Source organism: Schistocerca gregaria, chromosome X (assembly GCF_023897955.1).
Source record: "Schistocerca gregaria isolate iqSchGreg1 chromosome X, iqSchGreg1.2, whole genome shotgun sequence".
In the NCBI taxonomy this organism is placed as follows: Eukaryota; Metazoa; Arthropoda; class Insecta; order Orthoptera; family Acrididae; genus Schistocerca; species Schistocerca gregaria.
This window is the reverse complement of record NC_064931.1, coordinates 780,365,631-780,389,871: the sequence shown is the minus strand read 5'-3', so window position 1 is coordinate 780,389,871 and position 24,241 is coordinate 780,365,631. Positions and strand designations below refer to the sequence as shown.

The window sequence follows — 24,241 nt, the reverse complement described above, 5'->3', positions numbered from 1 at the left end:
GTGGCAGCGTGGTTGCTTGGTGGTGCTGTCACATTGGGTACTGAGAAAGCAACTAGCAGTCATGGTCCCTGCAGCATGGCTGGTGCTGGCCAGCATCGTCCACAGTGGTGGGAAGCAGTGTGTAGATGGGGCAATATGGCACTCTGAACTCCAGACCTTGGCATACAATGGTGAGCTGACCATGAAGGTAGAAATGGTGGTGATGACAGCTGTGCAGTGGATGTTGGGGACTCTGGCAGTGCAGCAATCATGTTGTTGCAGTAGCTTGGTCAAACCCGCCTGGTGGCTTGGTTGGCCCTTATTAATAACCTTCCAGTGGCTGACAGTTTGTTTGGCTGTATGGCAATGGAAATATGCACTGACAGTTGACATAATGGTGTCTTGACAAGGTTTACGAGTATCTTGCCACACATTGACATAATGTGTGGGACACTTTGCAGTTTGGTTGTATCATTACCAGCGTGCCTTTGGGATGGTAATTGGATTGGCTTCATGGTATTCATCTACATTACGTCTATACTCTGCGAACCACTGTGAAGTGTGTGGCAGAGGGTATACCTCGCTGCACCAGTTATTAGGGGTGTTTTCCGTTCCATTCATGTATGGAGTGCAAGATAAATAATTGTTTAAATGCCTTTGCATGTGCTATAATTAATCTAATCTTATCCTCACAACTCCTTTGGGAGTGGTATCTAGGGAGTTGTAGTATATTCCTAGAGTCATCATTTAAAGCCTGTTGTTGGAACTTTGTTAGTAGACTTTCTCAGGATAGTTTCTGTCTACCTTCAAGAGTGTACCAGTTCAGTTCTTTCAACATCTCAGTGACCCTCTCCCATGGGCCAAACAAATCTGTTACTATTTGTGCTGCCTTTCTCTTTATACGTTCAATATCCTCTGCTAGTCCTATTTGGTACTTGATCAGTATTCTAGGATAGGTTGCACAAATGACTTTAAAGCAATCTGCTTTGTTGACTGACTACATTTCTGTAGTATTCTACCAATAAGTTGGAGCCTACTGCCTGCTTTACCCATGACTGAGCCTATATGATCGTTCAACTTCATGTCCCTACTGACAGTTAAACCCAAGTATTTGTACGCGTTTACAGACTCCAACTGTAACTCACAAATATTATACTCATAGGATACTAGGTTTTTTTCATTTTGTGAACTCACAATTTTACATTTTTGAACATTTAAAGCAACCCACCAAGCATTGTACCACTCAGAAATCTTATCAAGGCCTGATTGAACATATTGAACATTTGTACTGCTTCATTCAGACTGTACTTTGTGGTAGGTAAGTGCATCATCTGCAAAATGTTTGAGGTTACTGATGATATTGTCCACAAGATCATTAATATAAAACATAAGAGCAAGGGACCTAACACATTTCCCTGGACAACGTAGGTGGAACGAGTCACTTTACATTCACATCTCAAATTAATTTGTACATACCATTACATTCTGAATACTTCTAAGGGTGTTTTTTTATTTTCTTTTATTTACAGAAAGAAAAAAGAGATACAGATTTGAGTTATTTATTCCTATTGTTGTCAAGGATAAACTTTCTCAGTTTGTTTTTAAATTTTATTTCTCTGTCTGTCAGACATTTTATATTGCTGGCTAAATGATCAAAAATTTTCGTTCCAGCATTGTGCTCTCCTTTTCTTGCTAAAGACAACCTTAACGTGGCGTAATAAATGTCATTTTTCCTTCTGCTACTGTAATTATGTGTTTCGTTGCTCCTGTTGAACTGCATTGGATTATTACAACAAACGTCATGAAGGAATAAATATACTGCGAAGCAGTATTCCGAATGCCCAATTCCAAAACAGATGTCTACAAGATGATCATGGGTTGGCACCACATATTACTCTTAAAGCAAGTTTTTGGGCAGTGAAGACTGTCTTTCTTAAAGATGAGTTACCCCAGAACATTATTCCATATGACATTATTGAGTGAAAATATGCAAAAATATGTCAGCTTACTGATTTGTCTCTCCCCAAGATTTGCAGTGATTCTAAGCACAAATGTGGTTTAACTAAGTTGCTTTAGGAGTTCCAATTAATTAATTAATTTCAATTTAAATTCTCATTGGTATGGACCCCTAAGACTTTCGAAGTTTCCGCCCTATTTATTATTTCCCTACCATGTGTTACCCTTATTATTGATGTAGTACCTCTAGATGTGCAAAACTGAATATGTTGTGTCTCTTTAAAATTGAGGGTGAGACCATTCACAGAAAACCAGTCAATGATATTTTAAGAACTTTGTTTACCATTTCTTCTGCTTCTGTACATGTGCATGGATAAGCTACAGTACTAGATGGAAGATCATTTATATATGAGGAACAGTATTGGGTCTAAGATTGAACCTTGGGTAACCCCATAAGTTATTTCTCCCCAGTCAGAATTATGTTCTTGGACTATATTGCTTGAATTACTGAGTACAACATTCTGCATTCTCTTGGCTAGACATGACATTATCTGTTGGTTGACTACACTTCCAATCCCACAAAACATAAATTTATCTAGGAAAATACTGTGATTTACACAGTCAGATGCCTTAGAGAGGTCACACAAAATACCAACCAGTGGTATTTTATTATTTAATGCTTGTAAAATCTGATAAGTGAAAGTGAAAATGGCATTCTCAGTAGAGCAACCCTTCTGAAACCCAAACTGTGATTTGATGAGGATACTGTTGTTGCCAAAGTGAGATACTATTCTGAAATACATCATCTCAAAAATTTTGGAGAATGATGTCAGCGATGAAATAGGTTGGTAGTTACTGACATCTCTCTTATTACATTTCTTAACGAGGGGTTTAACAACAGCATATTTCAGTCTCTCTGGAAAAAAAATGCTTTGAGTTGGTGATGCATTACATATTTCAGATAAGACTGGGCGTAGTACATGGGAATAAATTTTTAGTTCTCTGTTGGAAATACTATCAAAACCAGATGAGCTTTTATTTTTGAGAGAAGTATAATTTTCTTAATATCAGAAGCAGAATTTGGTGATACATTCATTTGATTGAGTGTTATGATAATTACATTTTCAACATACTCCTGTGATTTCACTCTCGAGCAGTTTGTCCCTGACGCTTTCTACTATATTAAATAAATGACTATTAAATGTATATTTTGCTTCTTTGGGGATCGATAGCCTCCAAGTGTTTAATAAAAGAATACATTGTCCATTGTAGTCTGTATTGTGCTTTATTAAAATCACACTGTTAGCTAATTTCGGCCGTGGGCCATTATCAAGCACATTAGCTATGTCGTATATTTTATATATTTCCCATCAAATTCTTTTATGTCACATACATAAAAACCAGAAGTCATACTCCATCACAACATACCCTAAGAGCTGCAGCATGACATTATTGAATGTATTTGCTACGACTCATCATTTATAGCACTTCCATTCAGTTCAATAGTGATTTTGTCTTGCTCTGTGGCTGATTGTCCTATCTCTCATTTCTCTACGTTCCATATATCCCTAAGACTTGTCGGAAGTACTGATTTCTGACATTATGTGCATGTTACTTGAGTTTTTAATAACCTTTCTTAGTAATTTTGAGTAGTTTTGTTCTGTACAGTTACTCAAGGATCCCTTCTTGTTCTTGCCTAAAAATACATTTCCGTTTTTCACAAGATACTTTAATCCCTCTAGTGGTCCACAATTTTTTACATGACCGTTTAGTGTTCCTACTGATTAGCTTATGCAGAAAGCTATTTTCAAACAGTGTTATGAATTTGTCATGGAATAGCTTAAATTTTATGTTAGCATTTGGTTCATTATAAACTACATCCCATGTCATCTCATGTAAACTATTCTCAATAACATTTGCCCTTGAGTCATTAATTATTCTTACTGATTTCCACTGAGAAGTATCTATACTGTAATGCACTATGTTATTTATCCTAACTAACTGTACATCACACTCAGAGAGAGCATTTGTTACTGGGTAGACAATTATTGTCTTGCTTTGACCTTTATCAAAGAAAACATTATCAATTAGGGTCCTATTGTTTTTATCCACCCGTGTTGGAAAGTTAATTACTTACATCAAATTGTAGGATCCAAATGCGGTTTCCAGATCATTTTTTGTAAAAAAAAGCCCTTATAAAATCTACATTGAAGTCGCCACATATTATTAATTGCTTGCTGCTGCATGATAGATTGCACAGTAATAAATGCACATTCCTTAGAGATAGTTCAAAATTTCGCAGTAGAGATCTATATGCAGTTACAATTAAAAGTGAGTTTTTTTGTGCATGAATTCAAAGGCACACAGTTCTATGTGGTGAGCACAACAAAATCTTCCTTTCTCACTGTTTTTGGAATTGTGTTCTGTCTTAATGTATATAACAATTTTTCTTTTTCCCATGTTATTTCTGCGTGAGTAAGTTGCAATAGTGTAATCTTTTATGTGTCACTTACCTAACCCTGTAGTTGTGTGATGCTCAGACAGGCACAGGATGTCCCCTGCAGAAATATTGATTCATGCTGCCTCTATAGCCGTCCTAATTGTGAAAGTATCATTAGTGCACGATTTTGTGCGTGAGCTGACCTCGCAGCTATGTCCCATAAATGTTCAATGGGATTCATTTCGGGTGATCGGGTGGCTAAATCATTTGCTCAAAACTGTAAAGAATGTTCTTCAAACCAGTTGCGAACAGTTGTGGCCAGTGTCATGGTGCAGTGTCACCTATAAAAATTCCATCATTGTTTAAGTCCATGGGTGGCTGCAAATGATCTCCAAGTGGCCAAATATAACCATTTTCAGCAAATGATCAGTTCAGTTGGAAGAGAGAACCCAGCCTATTCCATGTAAACACAGCCCACACCATTGTGGAGTGTGTGCCTCACATGAACCCTACCACCAGCTCTTACAAACTGAAATCAGGACTCATACAACCAGGGCACAGTTTTCCAGTTATTAGGGGCCTAACCAATATGGTCACAAGCCCAGGAGAGACACTGTAGGTGATGTCATGTGGTTAGCAAAGGCACTTGTGTTGGTCATCTGCTGCCATAGCCCATTAACCTCACATTTTGCTACACTGTCCTAATGGATATGTTTGTCGTATGCCCTGCATTGATTTCTGCGGTTATTTCATGAAGTGTTGCTTGTCTGTTAGTGCTGACAACTCTATGCGAATGCCACTGCTTTGTCTGTTGGGAGAGGTAATGCTCGAATTTGACAAACTCTTGATGCTATGGATTTTGGAATAATGAATTCCCTAACAATTTCCAAAATGGAATGTCCCATGCATCTAGCTCAAATTACTAGTCCATGTTCAAATCAAGTCGGAAATATTTTCACATGAATCACCCGAGTACAAATGACAGCTCAGTCAATGCACTGCCCAAAAACCTTGTGTACAAGATACTACCACCATTCATATATGTGAATATTGCTGTCTAATGACTTTTGTCACCTCAATGTATGTCACATTAACTGTGGACCAGCATAAATACAGAATGATTATTGACAGTGACAGTGCACTTTGTTGATCATTACAAACTGCAAGCAGCTGTTCTGCCACTGTGCACAATTGTTTCTCAGTGGGGAATAAGTTACAAAGTGTTTGCTCTTGTTACTGATGACACAAGTGTTATGGAGGATGTAACACAGAAAATGAATGTTGTTCATTTGTGTTGCTCTGCTCTTACAAATAATTTAGTAGTGTCAGGTGTGTTCAACCACCCTGATTCAGCAGCACTATGTTCCTTAAGGGGAAATGGTTTCAATGTTTGTGTTTTTCAAAAGCAGTACAATAACCATTGCAAAACTTGTAGACTGCCAAGTTGAGCTGCACAAGAAAACAGTTAACCTCACACATACCTGAAACAGGAGACCCCCCACCAGGTCGACTTCTATGTTTCTTATGATGCAGCACCCAGTGCTGATCAAAGAAGCCCTCACAATGGCATTTTCAGATGTCAGCTGTGAGGTTCTGACACTAGAAGGATGGAGTGTTTTGGAAGACTGCCTTCCTCTACTGGGGCCTCTGTTCAAGTTAACAGAAAAACTGTGTGGGTGTACAGTTCACAATATCTTCTGTTGTGGTCCCACTGGCCCAAGGATGCCAAAGAGCAATGTCATACACAGCCCACCTACGAAGGCAAGCACCATGTTGAGAAAACATCTACTGCAGGCCCTGTAAAAAGCAATGACCTGTCATGAATGCTGCGATGCAGATGAAGTCTTGTGCCATGAGGTTGAGAGTTGTGGAGCTCCCCTAAACAGGTCAGGTGTGCACTACACATCAGAGGCAGCTACGCAAGTAGCTGACGTGTGTGTCATGAGTGTGCAAGGCCTTTTTAGATTAGGTGACTCTCCATCCAGTGCAGATGAGAGCTGTGGAAAGCCAAGAAGTATTAGTGTAAGATCCAAAGAAATACCTCCTGCAGATGATAGTATCAAGATCCTAATGGTTAACTGCCAGAGCATTTGCAAGAAAGTGCCAAAGATCAAAGCACTCCAAAACAGCACTGAAGCCACATAACATTAGGCACAGAAAGCTGGTTAAGACTGAAGTTAGTAGTAGTGAGATCTTTGGAGAAAATTTAAGTGTATATTAAAAGGACAGGGAAGTGGGAAATTGAGGTAGTGTATTTGTCACATTAGACAAGAAACTTGAATTGTCCCAGATAGAAGTTGAAGCTGCACATGAGCAAAATGTTATAATAGTGTCCTTCTATTACTTACCAGATTCTCCTCCTGATGTGATAAAAAACTTTAGAGGAAACCTCAGTTCACTTGTAAGTAAGTTCTTTATTGATACTGTAATCATTGGAGGAGACTTTAATCGTCCAACAACCAGTTGGGATGGTTACAGTTTTGTTAGTGGTGGATGTGACATGACATTCTCGGAAACATTACTAAATGCCTCCTCTGAAAACCACCTAGAATAGATAGTGCAGAATCCCACTCATGATGGAAATACATTAAGTGTAGTGGCAACAGACAGACATAGCCTCCATGAGGAAGTCCACATTGAAACTGGTATCAGTGACCATAATGCAGTTATAGCAATAATAAATACCAAAACACAAAGAGCAACTAAAACAAGAAGAAAGTTTCATATTTCAGCAAATTAGGCAGAGAAACAACAGTGTCATACTGTTCAGCGAGGAAACTGAAACTTTTAGCTCAGGACAGAAGCATGTGGAAGAACTATGGCTCAAATTTAAAAGAATAGTTGACCTTGCACTGGACAGATATGTACCCAGAGGGGCAGTTCGTAATGGGAGACATCTTCCATGGTATATAGTCACTGTAAAGAACCTTCTAAAGAAACAGAGACTACTGCATGATAGGTATAAAACAAAGCTTAGGGCTATAGATAGAGAGATACTGAATGAAATGAATTTTGAAGTCAAGAGAGCAATGCATGAAGCCTTTAGTGACTACTATAGCAGAATATTGTCAAATGATCTTTCACAAAACCCAAAGAAATTCTGGTCATACATAAAGGCTATTATTGGCACCAAAGTTTGTTTCCAGTCCTTGGTGACTGAGACTGGAACTAAAGCTGATAGTAGCAAAGCTAAATCAGGAATGCTTAACTCTGTTTTCAAATGTTCCTTTAAAAAGGAAAAACCAGGAATATTGCCCCAAATTAATTCTCATACCACTGAAAAGATAAGTGACATTCATATTAGTCTCAGTGGTGCTGAGAAACAGCTGAAATGGTTAAAACTGAACAAAGCCCCAGGGCCCGATGGAATCCATATCAGATTTTATATCCAGCTAGCCCCTCTGTTAATTATAATCTATCATAGATCTCTCAGATAAAAAACTATGCCAAGTATCTGGAAGAAAGCACAGGCCACACTTGCCTATGAGAAGGGAACAGAAGTAATCCACCAAACTACCATCAAATATCTCTGATATCCAATTGTTGTAGAATCTCAGAACACATTCTGAGCTCAAACATAATGTGGTATCTCAAACAAGATTTCAAAAACATGGATGATGTGAAACAAAACTCACACACACAAATTTGAGTTTTGTGGAGGTCCTGCAGCACCATGACCAGCCCTAGGTAAACACTGCTGTGAGCTTTGTGAATGCAGAGTTGAGCAGGCTGCTGCTGACTGAAACAAAACTGCATATGAGTGCAGTGCCAGTTGCTACAATTGAGAGATGGGAATATACTCATACTAAACATGGCCTACAGCTGAGTAGGAGAGGGAAAAACAGATTGGCTAAGCTTCTTGCAGATAACATATGGGGGGATGGGGCCACCATCACACATTGCAAGATCCGCGTGGTTACTGTTGTCAGAGGGGCATATTTTTCAGGTTAGAATCCGGATTCAGGCAATCTCCTTTGAAAGAAGTGAAAATAGTAGAACAACTCAACACGATTCTTAATAATGCACGGAAAAGTAAAGTTAACTTATTTCATCAAAATATTAGAGAACTGAGTAATAAGGTAAAAGAGCTTCCTGTATGTTTGCTAAACAATGAAAACAAAAACTTTGAAAATCTGCAATATTAGGAACATAGATTGTTTGTCCATTTGAAAGTGTAAACAAATAACTTTAAGATAGTTTAGCATACTAGATACTGAATAGTTCCTTGCAGTTTTTTGAGTTGATACGTATGTTAGAATCAGCAAATTGATGTATGCAGGTACAACCTGCGTGTTGTCACATGAGCTGTAGAGACCGTTATGCCTTACACCGCATCTGGCAATATTGCCCCTTGACCACCTAAACTGTCAATACCAATCATTGTATCACAAAATATACTCTTACTCTTGGGGTCTACCAAGTGGGACATGTTCTTTTGGGCCTTCTGCATTTTCATCTGTATTATGCTAGGCACCATACGTGACTACCAGAATTATACCCCTCTCCCCCCTTTCCTGTTCCATTTGTGGATGGTATGTTTCCATTTGCAGTTGTTATGTGAGTAGGAAGACTGTTAGTACCCCTCCATATACTCTCAAATCCTTCTAAATTTTCTCCCGTGGTCAGGAAGTTCTTGAAACGTTTTTAGGGGTAGACTCTCTGCAGTGCACACTGTTATTTATTTCAGAAATTTTCATTGGAAAGTGTTGAGAATTTCTGTGACAGTGTCATGAACATTAAACAAACTCACAACAGTCATGTAGATCTTCTTTGAAACTTTTCTAGCTCTTCCTTTGACACTAAGCTGTCTCATGCCAATAAACAGTACATATGAATTGCTCAAATGAAGGTTAAATGAATTGCACCTCCACAAAATTCTGCCACGAAATTTCAGTGTGTGATCTGTCTCCCTCGCAGTTAGATTTATATGGTTGTTTCACGTTAAATTGCCCAGATGGGTATTCCCATATACTTGATAGTTGTGACTGATTCCTGTGATGATTGTCAGTGATATAGTTTTTCATATATTTACACACATTAAATTATAAATCTTTGAATTTTAAGGCGCAGAAAGAGGAGCCAGACCTTGCAACCTACAATTTATTTTATTTTTTCGATGAACTTTAACATATTAATCAACGGGGAGCTTGAAGAGGTGTAGACCACTACACTTCCATTAAAAAATTGTGGTCAGATTTCATGATGCAGGATCCATTTTGGACCAGGTGGAATCATTACACTAATCAAAAATGAGGAAATTTTATTCATACATTTCAGGCTGCACTGTACTAGACTTTGACGACACATTTGATCATTGGCACAGACTGTATACTGTGTTATATGTATTTATCAATTTACTTTTTTCTGTGTTTTCTCACAAACTATATCATCTCTACTTCCTCTCTGCCTCTTGTTTCTTGAAGACTCCTCATGTTCTTCCTGTCATGGTAAACCTTTAAGGATGTCTAATGGCATTCACCATATAAGCAGTTATGTGCTCTGATGTAATTTTTGTTAGGTAATATTTCATATGTACACACACTTAGTTTAGTAAAATTGTATTAATATTTATGGTACCTTAATTTGTTATGGCCTGTAATTGACATCTTATAATAATTGTGTATTCACTGAAAATTTCACTAATCACGTAGAAAGAAACAAACCTGTCTCATTACTAGAAAGAGGGAAAGAGACAGATACTCCAGCAATAATGATTTAACAGTTGTGATTGTTTTTTCATCTTCATATTCCTCTAAAAAAGGTTAATATATGAGGGGTAAAAACCACAAGCAAACCTTTAGTCTCCACCAAAGGCACATATGCTTCTAACTTTTTTCTTTGTTCACAATAAAAAATATTTCATTTAAAATAATAGTGTGTAAATTTCAAATCGGCTGTCATATCTCACTACAAAGTGAAATGTATCCTAAGAAGTGCTCTGTTGACTATGATATGAATGCAGGTCATTTACCATATGGCCACTGCCACTATCAGCACTGTCAGCAGGGAATCTTCTCCCAGAGTATATCTACAATGAATGAAAATCACTAAGTCTTTCATTTTTTTGTAACTATTTGGTTGCAGCTTGATATATGTAAATAAAATTTCCTTATTTTTGAGGAGTCTAATGGCTCCACTTGGTCCAAAATGGAAGCATTGAGACCTCAATCCTTTCACAGGGTCTATTTTCAGCATTCTCAGATTAGTATAGCAGAGTGTATCAAAATCAGTATGTTGTGGGGCCTGGCCTCTACTTGTCATATGCAAGTTTTCACCAAGTGCTGCATGTCGTAACAATTTTTTATGTGACCTCCCTGTAATAAAATTCATTTTGCTGTCTGTTCGACATTTTATATCACTGGCTAAGTGATCAAAAATCTTTGTTGGGGCATTGTGTATTCCTTTTTCTGCTAAAGACAACATTAATGTGGAGTAATGAATGTCATTTTTCCTTCTGGTATTGTAATTAGGTACCTCATTGTTCATTTTGAACTGTAGTGGATTATGTACTACAAACTTCATGAGGGAATAAATATACTGTGAAGCAGTATTCAGAATACCCAACTCTTTAAACAGATGTCTACAATATGAACATGGGTGACCACACGTTATTACAGCACATTTTTGCATAATGAAGTCTTTTGTTATTAAAGATAAGTTATCCCAGAACATTTTTCCATATCACATTATTGAATGAAAATATGCCAAATATGTCAACTTACTGATTTATCCCCTTCCAAGATTTGCAATGATTCTAAGTGTGAATGTGGCTGAACTGAGTTCTTTTAGGAGTTCCAAAATGCACTTTTTTTCCAATTTAAATTTGCATCAATATGGACTCCTAATAATTTTGATGTTTCCACCCTATTTATTATTTCCTCACCATATGTTACACTTACCAATGGTGTAGTACCCCTAGATCTGCAGAACTGAATCTGCAAACAGAAATAATTCTGTTTGTTGTATATTAGACAGAAGATTATTCACATAAATGAAGAACGATAGTGGTCGTAAACTTGAGCCTTGGGGAACCCCATACACGATTTCTCCCAGTCATAATTATGGCCTGTGGCAAGATTGATTGAATTTCTAGGTACACGTTTCTGCATTCTGTTGATTAGATATGACATCCTTTGGTTGTCTATACTAACAATCTCATAAATCTTCAATTTATTTAAAATAATGTTTTGAACACCTCAGAGACTTTGAACTGTTTTCCATGAGGTTTTGTATAGATATTGTAAAAAATAGCAGCCCCATCACACTTCTTGTGCTACATGGGATACTTAGCTTCATGTGTGGAAATAGCTCCCCATAAGAACAATATACTATTTAATTTGTCAGGTGACAGTGCGGAAGCATGAGCTGTGGCAACATCCTGGGCTCCACTGTGTACAGCCTTCTGCATCTTGTGGACAGACAGACCAATCCAGATTCCATATTACTTGAGCTTGTAGGATCCATGTTAAGCTTGCAGAGAAGTTTTATTTTGGGTGTATAAAAAATCATGATACACAACCAGAAAGTATATTCCCTGATTCTATAGCTAATTGTCAGCAGTTAAATAAATCTATAGGTCTGTGCATACACTATTTATTCAAAAGACAGTGCTGTGTAATGCCTTATTGATCATTAGTTATCACGAGGGGCAGACCAGTCAGTGTGAAAGGAGGTGAGGAGTATTGTGTCGTCAGTAGAGAAACAGTAACAGCAGAAGGGGTGAGTCAGGAGAGCTCAGTGACTTTGAACATAAAACTAATCATTGGACATCATCTGAGTAGCAGTTCCATTAGGAACATTTCAGCCCTTCCAAAAAGCTACCCAAACCAACTGTTGACGATGTGACTGTGAAGTGGAAACACGTAGGAATAACCCAGCTAAACTGAGATCAGGCAGACTTCATGTACTGACAGACTGGAGAGCTTGGTTTAAAAATTCACACACAATCAGCAGAATAGGGAGTTAAAAACAATGAGTACAATGGTTGAGCAGCTCCTCATAAACCACATGTCTGTAGTCAGTGCTAAGCAATACTAGAGGTGATGTAAAACGTGATGCCACTGGGCAGTGGATGACTTGAAACAAGTGATTTGGAGTGATGAATCACACTATTCCCTTTGGCAGTTCGATGGTAGCATTTGGGTTTGGCAAATACCTGGAGAGCATTTCCTGCTGTCCTGTGTTGTGCCGACAGTGCAGTATGGAGGACATGGTGGTATGGAATAGGGGTGTTTGTCATGGTTATGGTGCAGTTCCCTCATCATACTTAAAAAAAAAAACTACTTGTGAGGAAACAGTCATGATTGCAAAATACCATTTATTTAAAATAATTGCTTTCAGCCATCTTGAAAGTGATTGCACCATCTGCTGGAACTGGTGATGTGCTGAGCAGCTGCCTGTTGTCAAGAGCAGAGCACTTATTGTGCAGATGCTCAACATGTCACCAGTTTCAGCAATTGGTGCAGTCAATCTAGAAGTGGCCTACTGTATGTGCCGATACCGGTCATTTTAAATGATATTTTGTGATCGTGACTGTTTCTTCATAAGAAATTATCACAAGTAAGATCACTGATGCTCCCAACCATGTTGGTTAAAAACTTTAAAAAAACGCTAAATGGAGAGGAATTTTACAGCATTTTATACTGTGTACAGTAGAGAAACAGTCTGGAGACAATGATTGTTTGTATCATCATGTCAATGCACCCTATCATAAAGCAGCATTTGCATGGCAATGGTTTGTGAACAATAACATACCTAAAAACGAACTGGCCTGCCCAGAGTCCCGACCTTAATCCTTTTTAAAACCTTTGGGATGAAGTAGAACATCAACTTCGCTCTAGGTCCCAGCGTCCAATGCCACTATCTTTTCTGGTTTTAGCTCTTGAGGAAGAATGGGCTGCCATTCCTCTACCAAAATTCAGACACCTCATTGAAAGTGTCCCCGATAGAATACAGGCTGTCATCAAGACAAAGGGAGGACACACCCCATATTAGCCCTTTAACTCATGACATGTGATCTCTCAGACTGCGCAAAAAATTTTTAACTCACTTTCCATGATCAGTTCTGGCAGAATGCCCTTCCTTAATCACCAATTCTACAAGATTTTCTTGTTCATTGCACTGTCTCTTTCTAGTTTGTTTGGACATACATTGTAGTCTCGTAGACCATGCCTTGTCAATCTACATACCATTTTTCTTTAGTACAGTACAAAATGTGTTCACAGGAACCTGTCAGTTTTAACAGTCTTAGCTTTTGATGAAATTGCTAGTCAATGTATGTAATAAGATGTCAATGATATAGTTCAAGGGATAGACAAAAAAGACCATGCTTTTACAGTAACTAGTGATCACATTTCTGCTGGCAGAGGATCATTCAGTGGCAAGGGATGTTTGTATTTGGGTGAAAGAACATCTATGAGAAGCAGACATGAAAGAAATATTAAGGAAGAAAAATTAGGGTTTAAAGCCCCATTGACGCTGAGGTCATTAGACCTGGGACACCGGTTCGAATTGGGGAAGGAAATCTGTGTCCTTTTCAAAGGAACATATCGGCATTTGCTGTAAGTGTCTTAGAGAATTCATGCAAAACCTAAAACTAGGTGGCTGAATGGGGACTTGAACCAGCGTCCTCCTGAATGTGCTTTGTCATTGAAAGTTCCATGAGACTTTTTGTGGATGATGTGGTTGTATACAAAGAAGTCGCAACCCTAGAAAATTGTAGCAAGATGCAGGAAGCCCTGTAGAGGATCAATATTTGGTGCAGGGATTGACACTTAACCATCAGTATAAACAAATGTAACATACTAAGCATAAATAGCCAGAAAGACTCTTGGTTACATGATAGTAGAATAATCACTGGAAGCAGTTGCATTCATAAAATATGTAGGAGTATGCATATGGAGTGATTTAAAGTAGAATAACTACATAAAACTAATCACAGGTGAGGCAGATGCCAGATTGAGATTCATCTGAAGAACCCACAGGAAATGCAATCTGCCCACAGAGTAGATAGCGTATGAAAGCTTCATTTGACCAGTACCTGAATAGTGCTCATCAGTCTGGGATCTCTACCGAATAGGATTGATAGAGTAAACAGTGAGGATCCAAAGAAGAGCACCATATTTAATTATGGGTTCATTTAGTAAGCACAAAAATATCACAGAGATACTCAATGCTGAGATGCTGAGTGCAGTGGCAGATGCAGGAAGAGAAGCATTCTGTATCACAGTATTGTTTACTGTTGAAATTTTTAGAGCATACGTTCCTAAAAGAGTCAGGCTCCTCATATGTATCACTCATGAAAAGACCATGAAGGTAAAATTAGAGAGATCCGAGCCCACTCAGAGGTTTACCAGCAATCATTGTTTCGGTAAACCAGACATGACTCGAACAGGAAAAGGGGAAATGACATTGATACACAACGTGCAGTCCACCACACACCATAAGGGAACTAGTGGGATATAGATGTAGATGAAACAAACTTGAGAATGAGCCATGCTGAAAACTAGTAGTGTTTAATAAAGTACAGTTTTAAAATACATCCTGGTGGAACTTACTTCAAATTCTTTCAGCATCATTTTCATTGTAAAGAAAAGAAAGTGTGCTATTCTTGCAGTAAAAGCAGCTGTGCTGATTTAAGTTCACCAGCTGACCAAAGTCCGGAAAAATCAGTTGCACAATATTGTTTCTGCTCTGACGATATGAACTTGGTAGTTGTAAATGCTTTGAAGCTTTAGAAGTTTATTTTTGATTTTAATGCTTTGATTGCCTTCAACTGTAATTAGTAACTAAAGATTTTGGGTGAATCTGTTACAGCACTGATAACCATGATCATAGTCCGAACACAGTATTTCTGGGCTTATGGATAGTTCTCACATTAATATACTTTGTTTTTTACTTGTTTCAGTATATGTGGGTGATGCCATCATCAAGTGCCAGATGTGCACAGCTTCCTCGTGCTGCTGATAAGGTTCCTTTTTATGCTGCTCTCAAGAAATTCAGAGATTATCTCAATGGAATAATTACAGACCTTGATGAAACAGAGGTAGTTTTCACAGACTCTAAGCTGAAGAACTACTTTGAACCGGAACTGAAAGATGAGCCAAAGGATGAGCACAGTTTCTATGGTTATGGACGAATTCCTGCCAATGATGAGCTGACTGATTTGAGTAATGCAGTCATGAAAAAAGAAGATCAGCCACCAGCTAAGAAGAAGAGAGGAAGGCCAAAGAAGATTAAATCAGATTGTGTTGAAGTAAAAAAACCTAGTGCCGAAGCACCGAAGAAAGAGCCTAACAATGTTTGTGAAGTGCCAAAGAAGAAAAGGGGCAGGCCAAAAAAAATTAAGACAGAGGATGTAATTCCAAATACTAATGGCCTTATTGACCATACAAATTCATCAACAACAGTTTCTAATAATTGTTTCTCTCCCCCTATTCAGTCACCATCTAGCTATGGACAACAGAATTTCTCACCTTCATATGGAGGACACTCTCATTCGTACTCCCAACACCCTTCGCAATCACCATCAGAAATTCCTAATTATCATCACTCACCTGTTCCATCACAGCAGCATTATACACAGTCCCCTCAGCCACCGTCACAGTCCTTCACTCACTCTGATCTTTCATCTGAAATCAGTGCAGCGATTTCGTCTGAACATAATCTAGGATCTCCATCACCAACTTCTCCAAGTCTGGCACCTCCTGACTTTGAACCTCCGAGTAGCATGCCAGAGGAAACAAATGATGGGCAGCAAAGTGCGGCTAGAACATCAAAGGAAGAGGTAATGGGAGAAAATAACCAAAATCCCACTGAGTGTCGGTTTTCAAGTCCTGCACCTCCCAATGATTCCAATAATCTAGGTTACCCAAATTATGGAAATTTCCAGACAAGTCCAGATAACCATTCTGTTTTAGGTTATACAGGGACAGAATACAATTCAAAGAGAAATTTAAACCAAGATGTATCATCCAAAAGTTTATCAGGGCTTGAATCTTTGGTAGATCAAATTCCAAGTATTGCAGATGGTGAGGCCCCTCATAGTACAATTGGAAACGGTAATGTTGAAGAGCAGTTCAGCAATGGCCATATTCCTACCACTCAGTTTAATGACAACTCAGGGTACCTTGGAGGCTATTCAAGTGGTCAACAGTACAGTGCAGCGAACGGTCACAATTCTAATAATTATAGTCCACATTATACAAGCTCTGGTTCAAACTACTCTGTCAGCACATCAAACAGTTATAGTTTGCATCATAGTAATGGAAGCATGAACTTTTCTGTAACATCACTTGCAAACAGCAGTACAGCAGTGAATCATGAAGCAGGAGGACAAGTTTCTAGTTCATTCTCTGTCAGCAGCTTAGCTTCCAACTATGCACCAATGAACTCTAATGTTAATACATACCCCAATCTAATTGGTGCACCACACCCAATGGCCAGTCACGTAGTGAGTAGTGCAAATGGAATGTTTGGCAATGGAATGAGTGGTGGAATAATGGAACGAGCATGTGGTATGGGCAGTTCGATGGGAACTCTGGGATCACCTGTGGGACTTCACAACCCCATGAGCATGGGAACACATTCTTTGCCATATCCATATGGTCAGTACTCTCATAGTGCTCCACCGTATGCTGGAGCATCTGGGGGTAGCTTTCAGTATCCTCCAGCTCACAGCTTGCATGTGCCAAGTCCAAATTATCCATACCCGTCCCCGTACTCAAACAGTACCTATCCTCAACCGAGCTACCTCCCAAATCACATGCTTGATCGATTAAAACAGGACAGAATGGATATTGGGTTTGGTAGTTTTTGATAGTTATGTTAATAATGAACAGTAAGAAGAGGACTTTTCAAGAAACAGTTGCAATCTAACAACAGTTATATGTGCATTTTGTATGTAGTGACAAAGAAGAGAATGATAAATTCAGTGATGTGTGCATGTAATCCAGTGTTTGTTGTATTCTAAAATTTATATTTAACTTTATGAAGATCTACTAATACATTGCAGTATGGATGCATAGCTTTTTTAATGTGATACTGTTAAAAATTACTATAACTTGTACAAAAATAACAGGTGTGTTGTTATTTGACTGCCTGTTTGTTTTTTGTTTTTGTTTAATCTTATGTTGTGTTTGAAAATAATCACAGGGTATATAATGCCAAAACTCGTCAATGTGCTAGAGACATGGTTTTGTATCTTATGGGAGCTTCTAAAGTCTCCACTGTAAATTTCATGACAGGCTTCAGTACTGTGATTTTTAAGATCTGCCACAAGGCTTTGTTCAGAAATATATGTTGATGGATCTCTATGTGCAGAATTTTTTGAGTTTTCATGGCAGCTGGCCTATAGTTGTATTACTGTTTCAATTTTTTCCTCTGTATTTCATGTGTGTGACTGAAATGTCTGTACACAACTTTGTACATTGAGTCTCTCTCTCTCTCTCTCTCTCTCTCTCTCTCTCTCTCTCTGTGTGTGTGTGTGTGTGTGTGTGTGTGTGTGAGTGTGTGTGTGTGTGTTTTGAATGCACAGATGTGTGCTTGGAGGTGTGTGAGCATGCACATTCATGTGCACACATGCAAATATGTCTGTCTGCCTGTCTTATGACTGTCTGTCTTATGTCTGTCTGTCTTCTCTCCAAATGTTAGATGTGATGCATGTATGACTGAATATTTTTCTAAGAATGAAAATACATGGGAGTGGTTAAACAAAAGCTTTTAGTAGAGTAGGTGAAGTTACCAGAATTGTACAAATACAGAAACTTGATTGTACTGTTTTATGTCAATGGTATGTAGTAAATTGAATGGATTACTGTTTTAAGACTGCAGCTGCAAATCAGCATTGACCATGATTTTATTAAGTTGGATGGAGTTCAGTCACTGAGGTCAACAGAATATGACATTTTCAGTTAGAATGTCTGGGATTCCTGCCTGTCATTAATAAAAGTTTTGAATTGTTGCTGTGACTATTTCTGTACAATAACCTTGTTTCATTGTTATGTAATTATTACCCTTTGTAGTTCCATATTGTGCTTTGGTTGTTGAGAGAAAATTGTTGTAAAATTTATCCAAAATATATTGTAGGTAACTGAAAATAATACAGAAATCTCTTTGGGAATCAGAATAAGAAAACTTATTAATACCTACCTCTGCCGGTCCCATGTGATTGGAATAACAGTTCATTCTACAGATGACAAGGATGAACTGTATTATTTCAATAACCTAATTAAATTCTATGATTTGTAACCTTGTGAACAGTTTTAAGAAAAGCTGTATTGTACCTTGAAATTATGAAGTCTGTGGTTTCACCTGTATCTCAACTACGTACCATTTTAAAATTTTATAACTGACATTTTAAATGTGGAAGAAATAGAGTGACTTTCTGTTGTTTCAAATGCCGTTGATCACTTCCAATCTTGATGGCAGATAGTACTGAGCAAAGCAGTGAATCATTAACTTGTTTGCACAATGGATTCAGTTTCTGTTCTACAGTCCTAAATAAAACATATTTATTCTTACGAACAAAATACTTATGTGAAGTTTGATTTGTGTAAGAGGAGCATTTGTCTTTATGAAGTGTGTGCGCTTAAGTAATAAGAAGAGAGATCTGTCAATGAATATGCTGAGACATCAAGGACTTTTACACTTTTCATTGAAGAATATAACTTACACTGTTCCAGGTTTTCATCCCCTGGAAATTCTTAGCTCATGAGAATACGTGTTGTACAAGAATAAAAGCAAATTGTTACTATTAACATAAATAATTCTTCCTATTTCTTTTAATGTCTTCCTCCTGTTGTTAGTTTTTAGTATCACTAGGTGCTAATGTGCACTCTTTTACGATTTTCTGATATTTGTTCCTATGGCTATATCTGTTATAGCTGTCAGCATAACTGGAAAGATGTAAAGTGTTAGTATAACAGTGTAAATGGAAAAGTTTGTTAAACCTAAACATAACAATATAGCAATCAATGTTGTTATGATAATTGTGAGAAAAAAGTAACTTCTTAAATAATACAAACTTTTCAACAGAGGTGTAGTAAATTTATATTCTGTTCTGTATGTTATACATGTTTATCAGAAAGCCACCATATAAATGAAGAGGAGACTTAAGAGAGGAAGGTGCCTAGCATATGATACATGTCTGAATATTTGTTTTCTGAAATATCTCATTTATTTCTCTTGACAGTTTATTTATTTACCTGTAATACTGCTTTAACAAGAGCAAGTATGTGTAACTCTGTGTTAAGTTTGTGTGTATATAGAGATTATACTGTAGACATACATCTGTGATACATATGTCAGATCTATGACACAAATATGTCAAGATTTTGTTATATGATAAACAGGATCACAAAGTTAATGTGTGCCCCATGGGCTATTTCTGGTCTCAAGTTGAATGGCTGTGGTTATTATGTCTGTAGTAGCAATAGCTATTTCCCATAACTGACCACTGAAAATTGCCCCTTCTGCCCAACAGTCCTGCTTAGCATAAGCTGAATGTGAGAATGCCTCTGCTTATTGCTGCATTTTACTTCTTCACATATGTTTCGTTCTGTGATGGGAGTTTATGTTCCAAATAGTGAAGGCAGTATTGTTCACTGTATAATGCAGCAATGATAGGTAGGCCATCTTTAATCATCACCAAGCTAGGAAATCAAGGAAAAGGATTAATCAAAATTAAAAAGTCAGAAACAAATATATGTATCAAAGCAAAGTGTAGGCAGGAATTGATGATACAGTGTTGTAGTGATGATCTAACAAATTAAACATTCCTTTTGTTACAGAGGGGAGGTGTGTGTGGGACTGTTGTGAAAAATGAGATTAAAGGATGAATCAGTGCAGAACTGAAGCAGTGAGAGAAATTGCCCCATAAGCCTGTATAATACAAATAATAATGTTGAATATGGTTTCTTGCTTTGCACATAACTGAGCTTGCTTTTCTTTTATCTCTTTAATTTCAGCTTTTATCGTTAACCAGCTTCCCTGCACTCTGGACAAGTTGTAATGATATAGTTTCCTAATGTCTCCTGCCTCCATAACTTTTGTGAACAGTTTCATTTATAGGCAGCAGGCTTTAACTATGATCTATATTAATATTCTTGTGAAATAATACCAGATTCTAACTGTCCCATCAGTATTGAATTCACCAGTGATTCAGTCCAAGTTCAGTGTTTTCAATGCTGAGGAATGTTATCAGCTATTGTCTTATTATAACAAAAAGTCTTGGCAATAGTGTTTAATGATTTGGTGAATCCATAAAAACCCGTAATCTGGAAGCAGATTTGAACCTAATTGTAAATTATTACAAAACGATTGTTTTCACTGTATTGCCCCATGCGCTTCCTTGGCAAGAAAACATTCAAGTGGATATGCCTGACAGTTAATAACTGTATCATATTTGCAGCTTTCTTGCCATTTCTGCAGCTAGGAAGCAGTGCCTATTTTCTTGGCTTTTGCATTGGCAGGTGTGAATCTAACAAGAAGGTTCACAAATCTCATTACTTTCATTAAATTTGTTGAAAAGTATTGAATTAAACAATAAAAGTAACATCTTTGTACCTTGAGTTACAAGTTTAATATATCTTATTCTCTCTTAATCTGTACCACTATCACAAGCTACTCCTCCTCCTCCTCCTATAGGAGCATATTTTTGTTTTACATCAAGGTCTAACTCTGTTTGCAAGCCACTTCTATTCTTGTGGACCCCACCTAAAGTAAACTTTATTTCTGAAATCCTAGTATGAACAATGGAAGAATTCTTTGCCCTCTCTCCCCAATTGTGAATCATATAATGTGCACACCTGTGGATGAAATTAAAATAGAATCTGAGAACATATGAAGCATTTCATATACAGACTGGAAAACTACTTAAAACCAACATCCATGTTGGTTGGCTTGTAGCCGCAGTTATTCGCCTGTACACACTGGACCCAATCCACTTTTGTAGGTGCCAAGTACTTATTTCAAATGATCAGCCTTCTGTTCCCTAAAGCAGTGGTTTTAGAAAAATTCATTTACTTCGGTAGTTAATGTTTCTCTGCACTTTCAGAAATCTGTAAACTCCATATGCTGTCAACATTGTGTAGTGTAGAATCATGGATACATTTTTCTGTGATTTGTTGGTCAAATGGTGTTTGTTATATGCCCACACAAATAAGGAAATCAATAACAGACCACCTTGCACAAATATCTCCTTATAGTAGCATATAAATTAATTTGATAGAGAGAATACATGTGAGCTCATCTCATAGTCATTGTGGTGTGTGTTACACAATTACAAAAGAAACTTTAATTACAAAGGTGCTTCATTATCCAGAGCATTTGTTTCCTGAAGACTGAAGGTGTAAATTTGATTGTTATACAAATTTTCTGTTTACTGAATGATTTCTATCCTACCCGCTTGATTTTACTGTTCATTTTTAGTCTGATACATACTCCCAGTATACTGTGTTGTAAATGTTTTGTTTATTTATTTTTAACTATAATTTCAAGATTAAATATTATCAAGAAAAACAAAAGTTATGAACAATAGGAAAACAATTGTTTCAACCATATTTGTTGAAGGGAGGGCTAAAAATGCCACAAAAGTCTTTTCTTGGTGTCAATCAAGAACAAAGGACTCAAGCTTTGCAATTTTGCAGAAAATAGTAAGGAAGATATAGGTACATTACAGAGGGAAGTAAATTACAGGACCCTAAGAGATGAGATACAAATTCCAGAGACAGCTATGAACTACTTTAACGATGTGCTTCTCCCAACTTGAACTTTTAAATCACTTAATCTTGTGGGATTTGTGTAACTATAAAAGAGAGAACATTTAGTTCAGATGACTCTGGCTCATAAATAAGTATAAGAAAAATCAGCTCATTCTGTACATGTCATTGCTTGACTTTTAATGTGCTTCTCTCAACTTGAACCTGTAAATTACTTCATCTTTTGGGTTTTGTATAACTACAAAATAAGGAACATTTAGTGCATATACCACCTGTGCTTTAATAATTATCAAAAGTGTAAGAACAGCCAGCTATTTCTCTACTTTTCAGAAATGGCATTTAATTTTAACATTTGTGTTAATACTCGCTCTATCAGATCAGTTTTCTCCCCTCTACTATTATGAATTCCCAAAAAATCTCACAAAATATGGTTGTCAGCTGTTTTCTTGAAGTGTTGAATAATATATTGTGCAGAACACCTAAGAAACTATCAACAACTGTTAATTGCGTATCATGAGACTGAAAACTTCCATTGTTTTATACTCCCACATATTTCAGTTGTTCTTTTTTGTGTATTTGTTTGGTAGCACTGCACATCTGGTTTTACATTTATACTATTTATGTGTGTAGAAATGTGGTACTGTTGTTGGCTGGTAGTAAACTGAAATAAATGTGAAGGTTATTTGTCAAATATTTTTACTGTGCTCTTCAAATGTGTATTTATTTCTACTTATTTTACTTTTCTTAATCTGCAGTTATGTTTGACAAATTTATTCAGATTTAAAATTTCAGAGACATAGCTCTCAATGATTTTTCAGTTTATGTAATAGTGCAGTGCCTAGCTTTTCTAATTGAAAATAAATTATTAATTGCTTCTTAAATGTAACTGTATATGTTCAGTAAAAGGAACTTATTTTCACCATTAAATAATGAGATGTGAGTATATTATAGATACTTGTATGTCTGTTGTTTTATTGTTAAATTGCACAAGATATTTCGGATGTGTATATAGTATAATAGTCTCACTCATTGAGACCTTTTTATTTCAATGATCCTGATGAAAACAATCTTCATCCTCTGTAAAAAAAGTTTTATATCATATTAATGAAAGAGCTTATTGAAGGTCCATAAGAAAGGAACAAAGGAATGTGTAGTTTGACAGTAAAATTTTAACACACAGCCCAGAAAAGTTTGAATGATACATGTGACTGCATTTTGCTTGTGTTTGTAGGTGATTGAATACATACTTTTGAGTTCATGCACAGTATTCCTTTCCATCGAGAGAAAAATTTGTGTTAACACCATTGGTCAAAACTGTAGTTCATTGATCTTTCATGGAACAAATTTGAATGTGTCTGAACTGAATCATTGAATTTTCCTAGACTTGAAAACTTCAGGAAAACAACTTACTGATGTGTTGGTGCATAAATTCTTCAGAGCTACTGTGATGTATTATGTCCATACCAGTCAACATTCTGGCCTCAAATGTGAAGAGTGTGTTGTATATCATATGCAACAACAGTGAAATTCAAGTGCATTATTATTCTTGTTCAGAGTGGTGTGTTGTAAGAGAGCTGTTTTACAGACCACAGAACTCTGCCAAATTTCATTAAGCTACCATTGGTTGGCTTAATGTACAATATAGCAAAACACTTGGGCTGTGCACAAACTTAACAGAACTATGCCCCTGATGTAATACTGGTATGTGATCTTTTCACTGTCCAATGTGTAAGGGACAGTCTATAATATGCTATGTTTTCAAAAATAAAGAAGTAGTTTATATCACTCCTGCAGTCTTGGTGTTTCTCATTTGTGTCTTTCCAAACTTTTTAACGGTGCCTCAGTTTATTATGTCAATAACACATCCATTTCTTCAAGTGTATAAAGTTAAATTGTGTAAACTGATGATATGAGACTTGCGTCAAGAGTAATAGATGCCTGTATGGCACATAAAGAACACAAAACCTTACCTTCACTTGACCAAACTTACAGATCATTTCATTACAGAGAATGCTTGTTTATTGTGTTGCTCTTAGTAACAGTGAATTAAACAAAGGGGGCCAGAATAGATTTTGATCAAATTCATAAATAATTTCTACATAAATAATAAGAATTTCTTGGCCTCATCATAAATGCAGGAAAAATATTT

General features: G+C 37.0%; 1 protein-coding gene across 1 annotated transcript in view; it reads left to right on the top strand.

The window, feature by feature from the left end:
* The window catches only part of LOC126299457 (uncharacterized), a 226,942-nt gene extending 203,065 nt beyond the window's left edge, over nt 1-23,877 (top strand). The window contains exon 7 of the mRNA XM_049991374.1: nt 15,282-23,877. Coding sequence (XP_049847331.1) covers nt 15,282-17,192 — 1,911 coding nt within the window. The 3' untranslated portion in view covers nt 17,193-23,877. The remainder of the gene's footprint in view (nt 1-15,281) is intronic.
* The last annotated feature ends 364 nt before the right edge of the window (nt 23,878-24,241 follow it).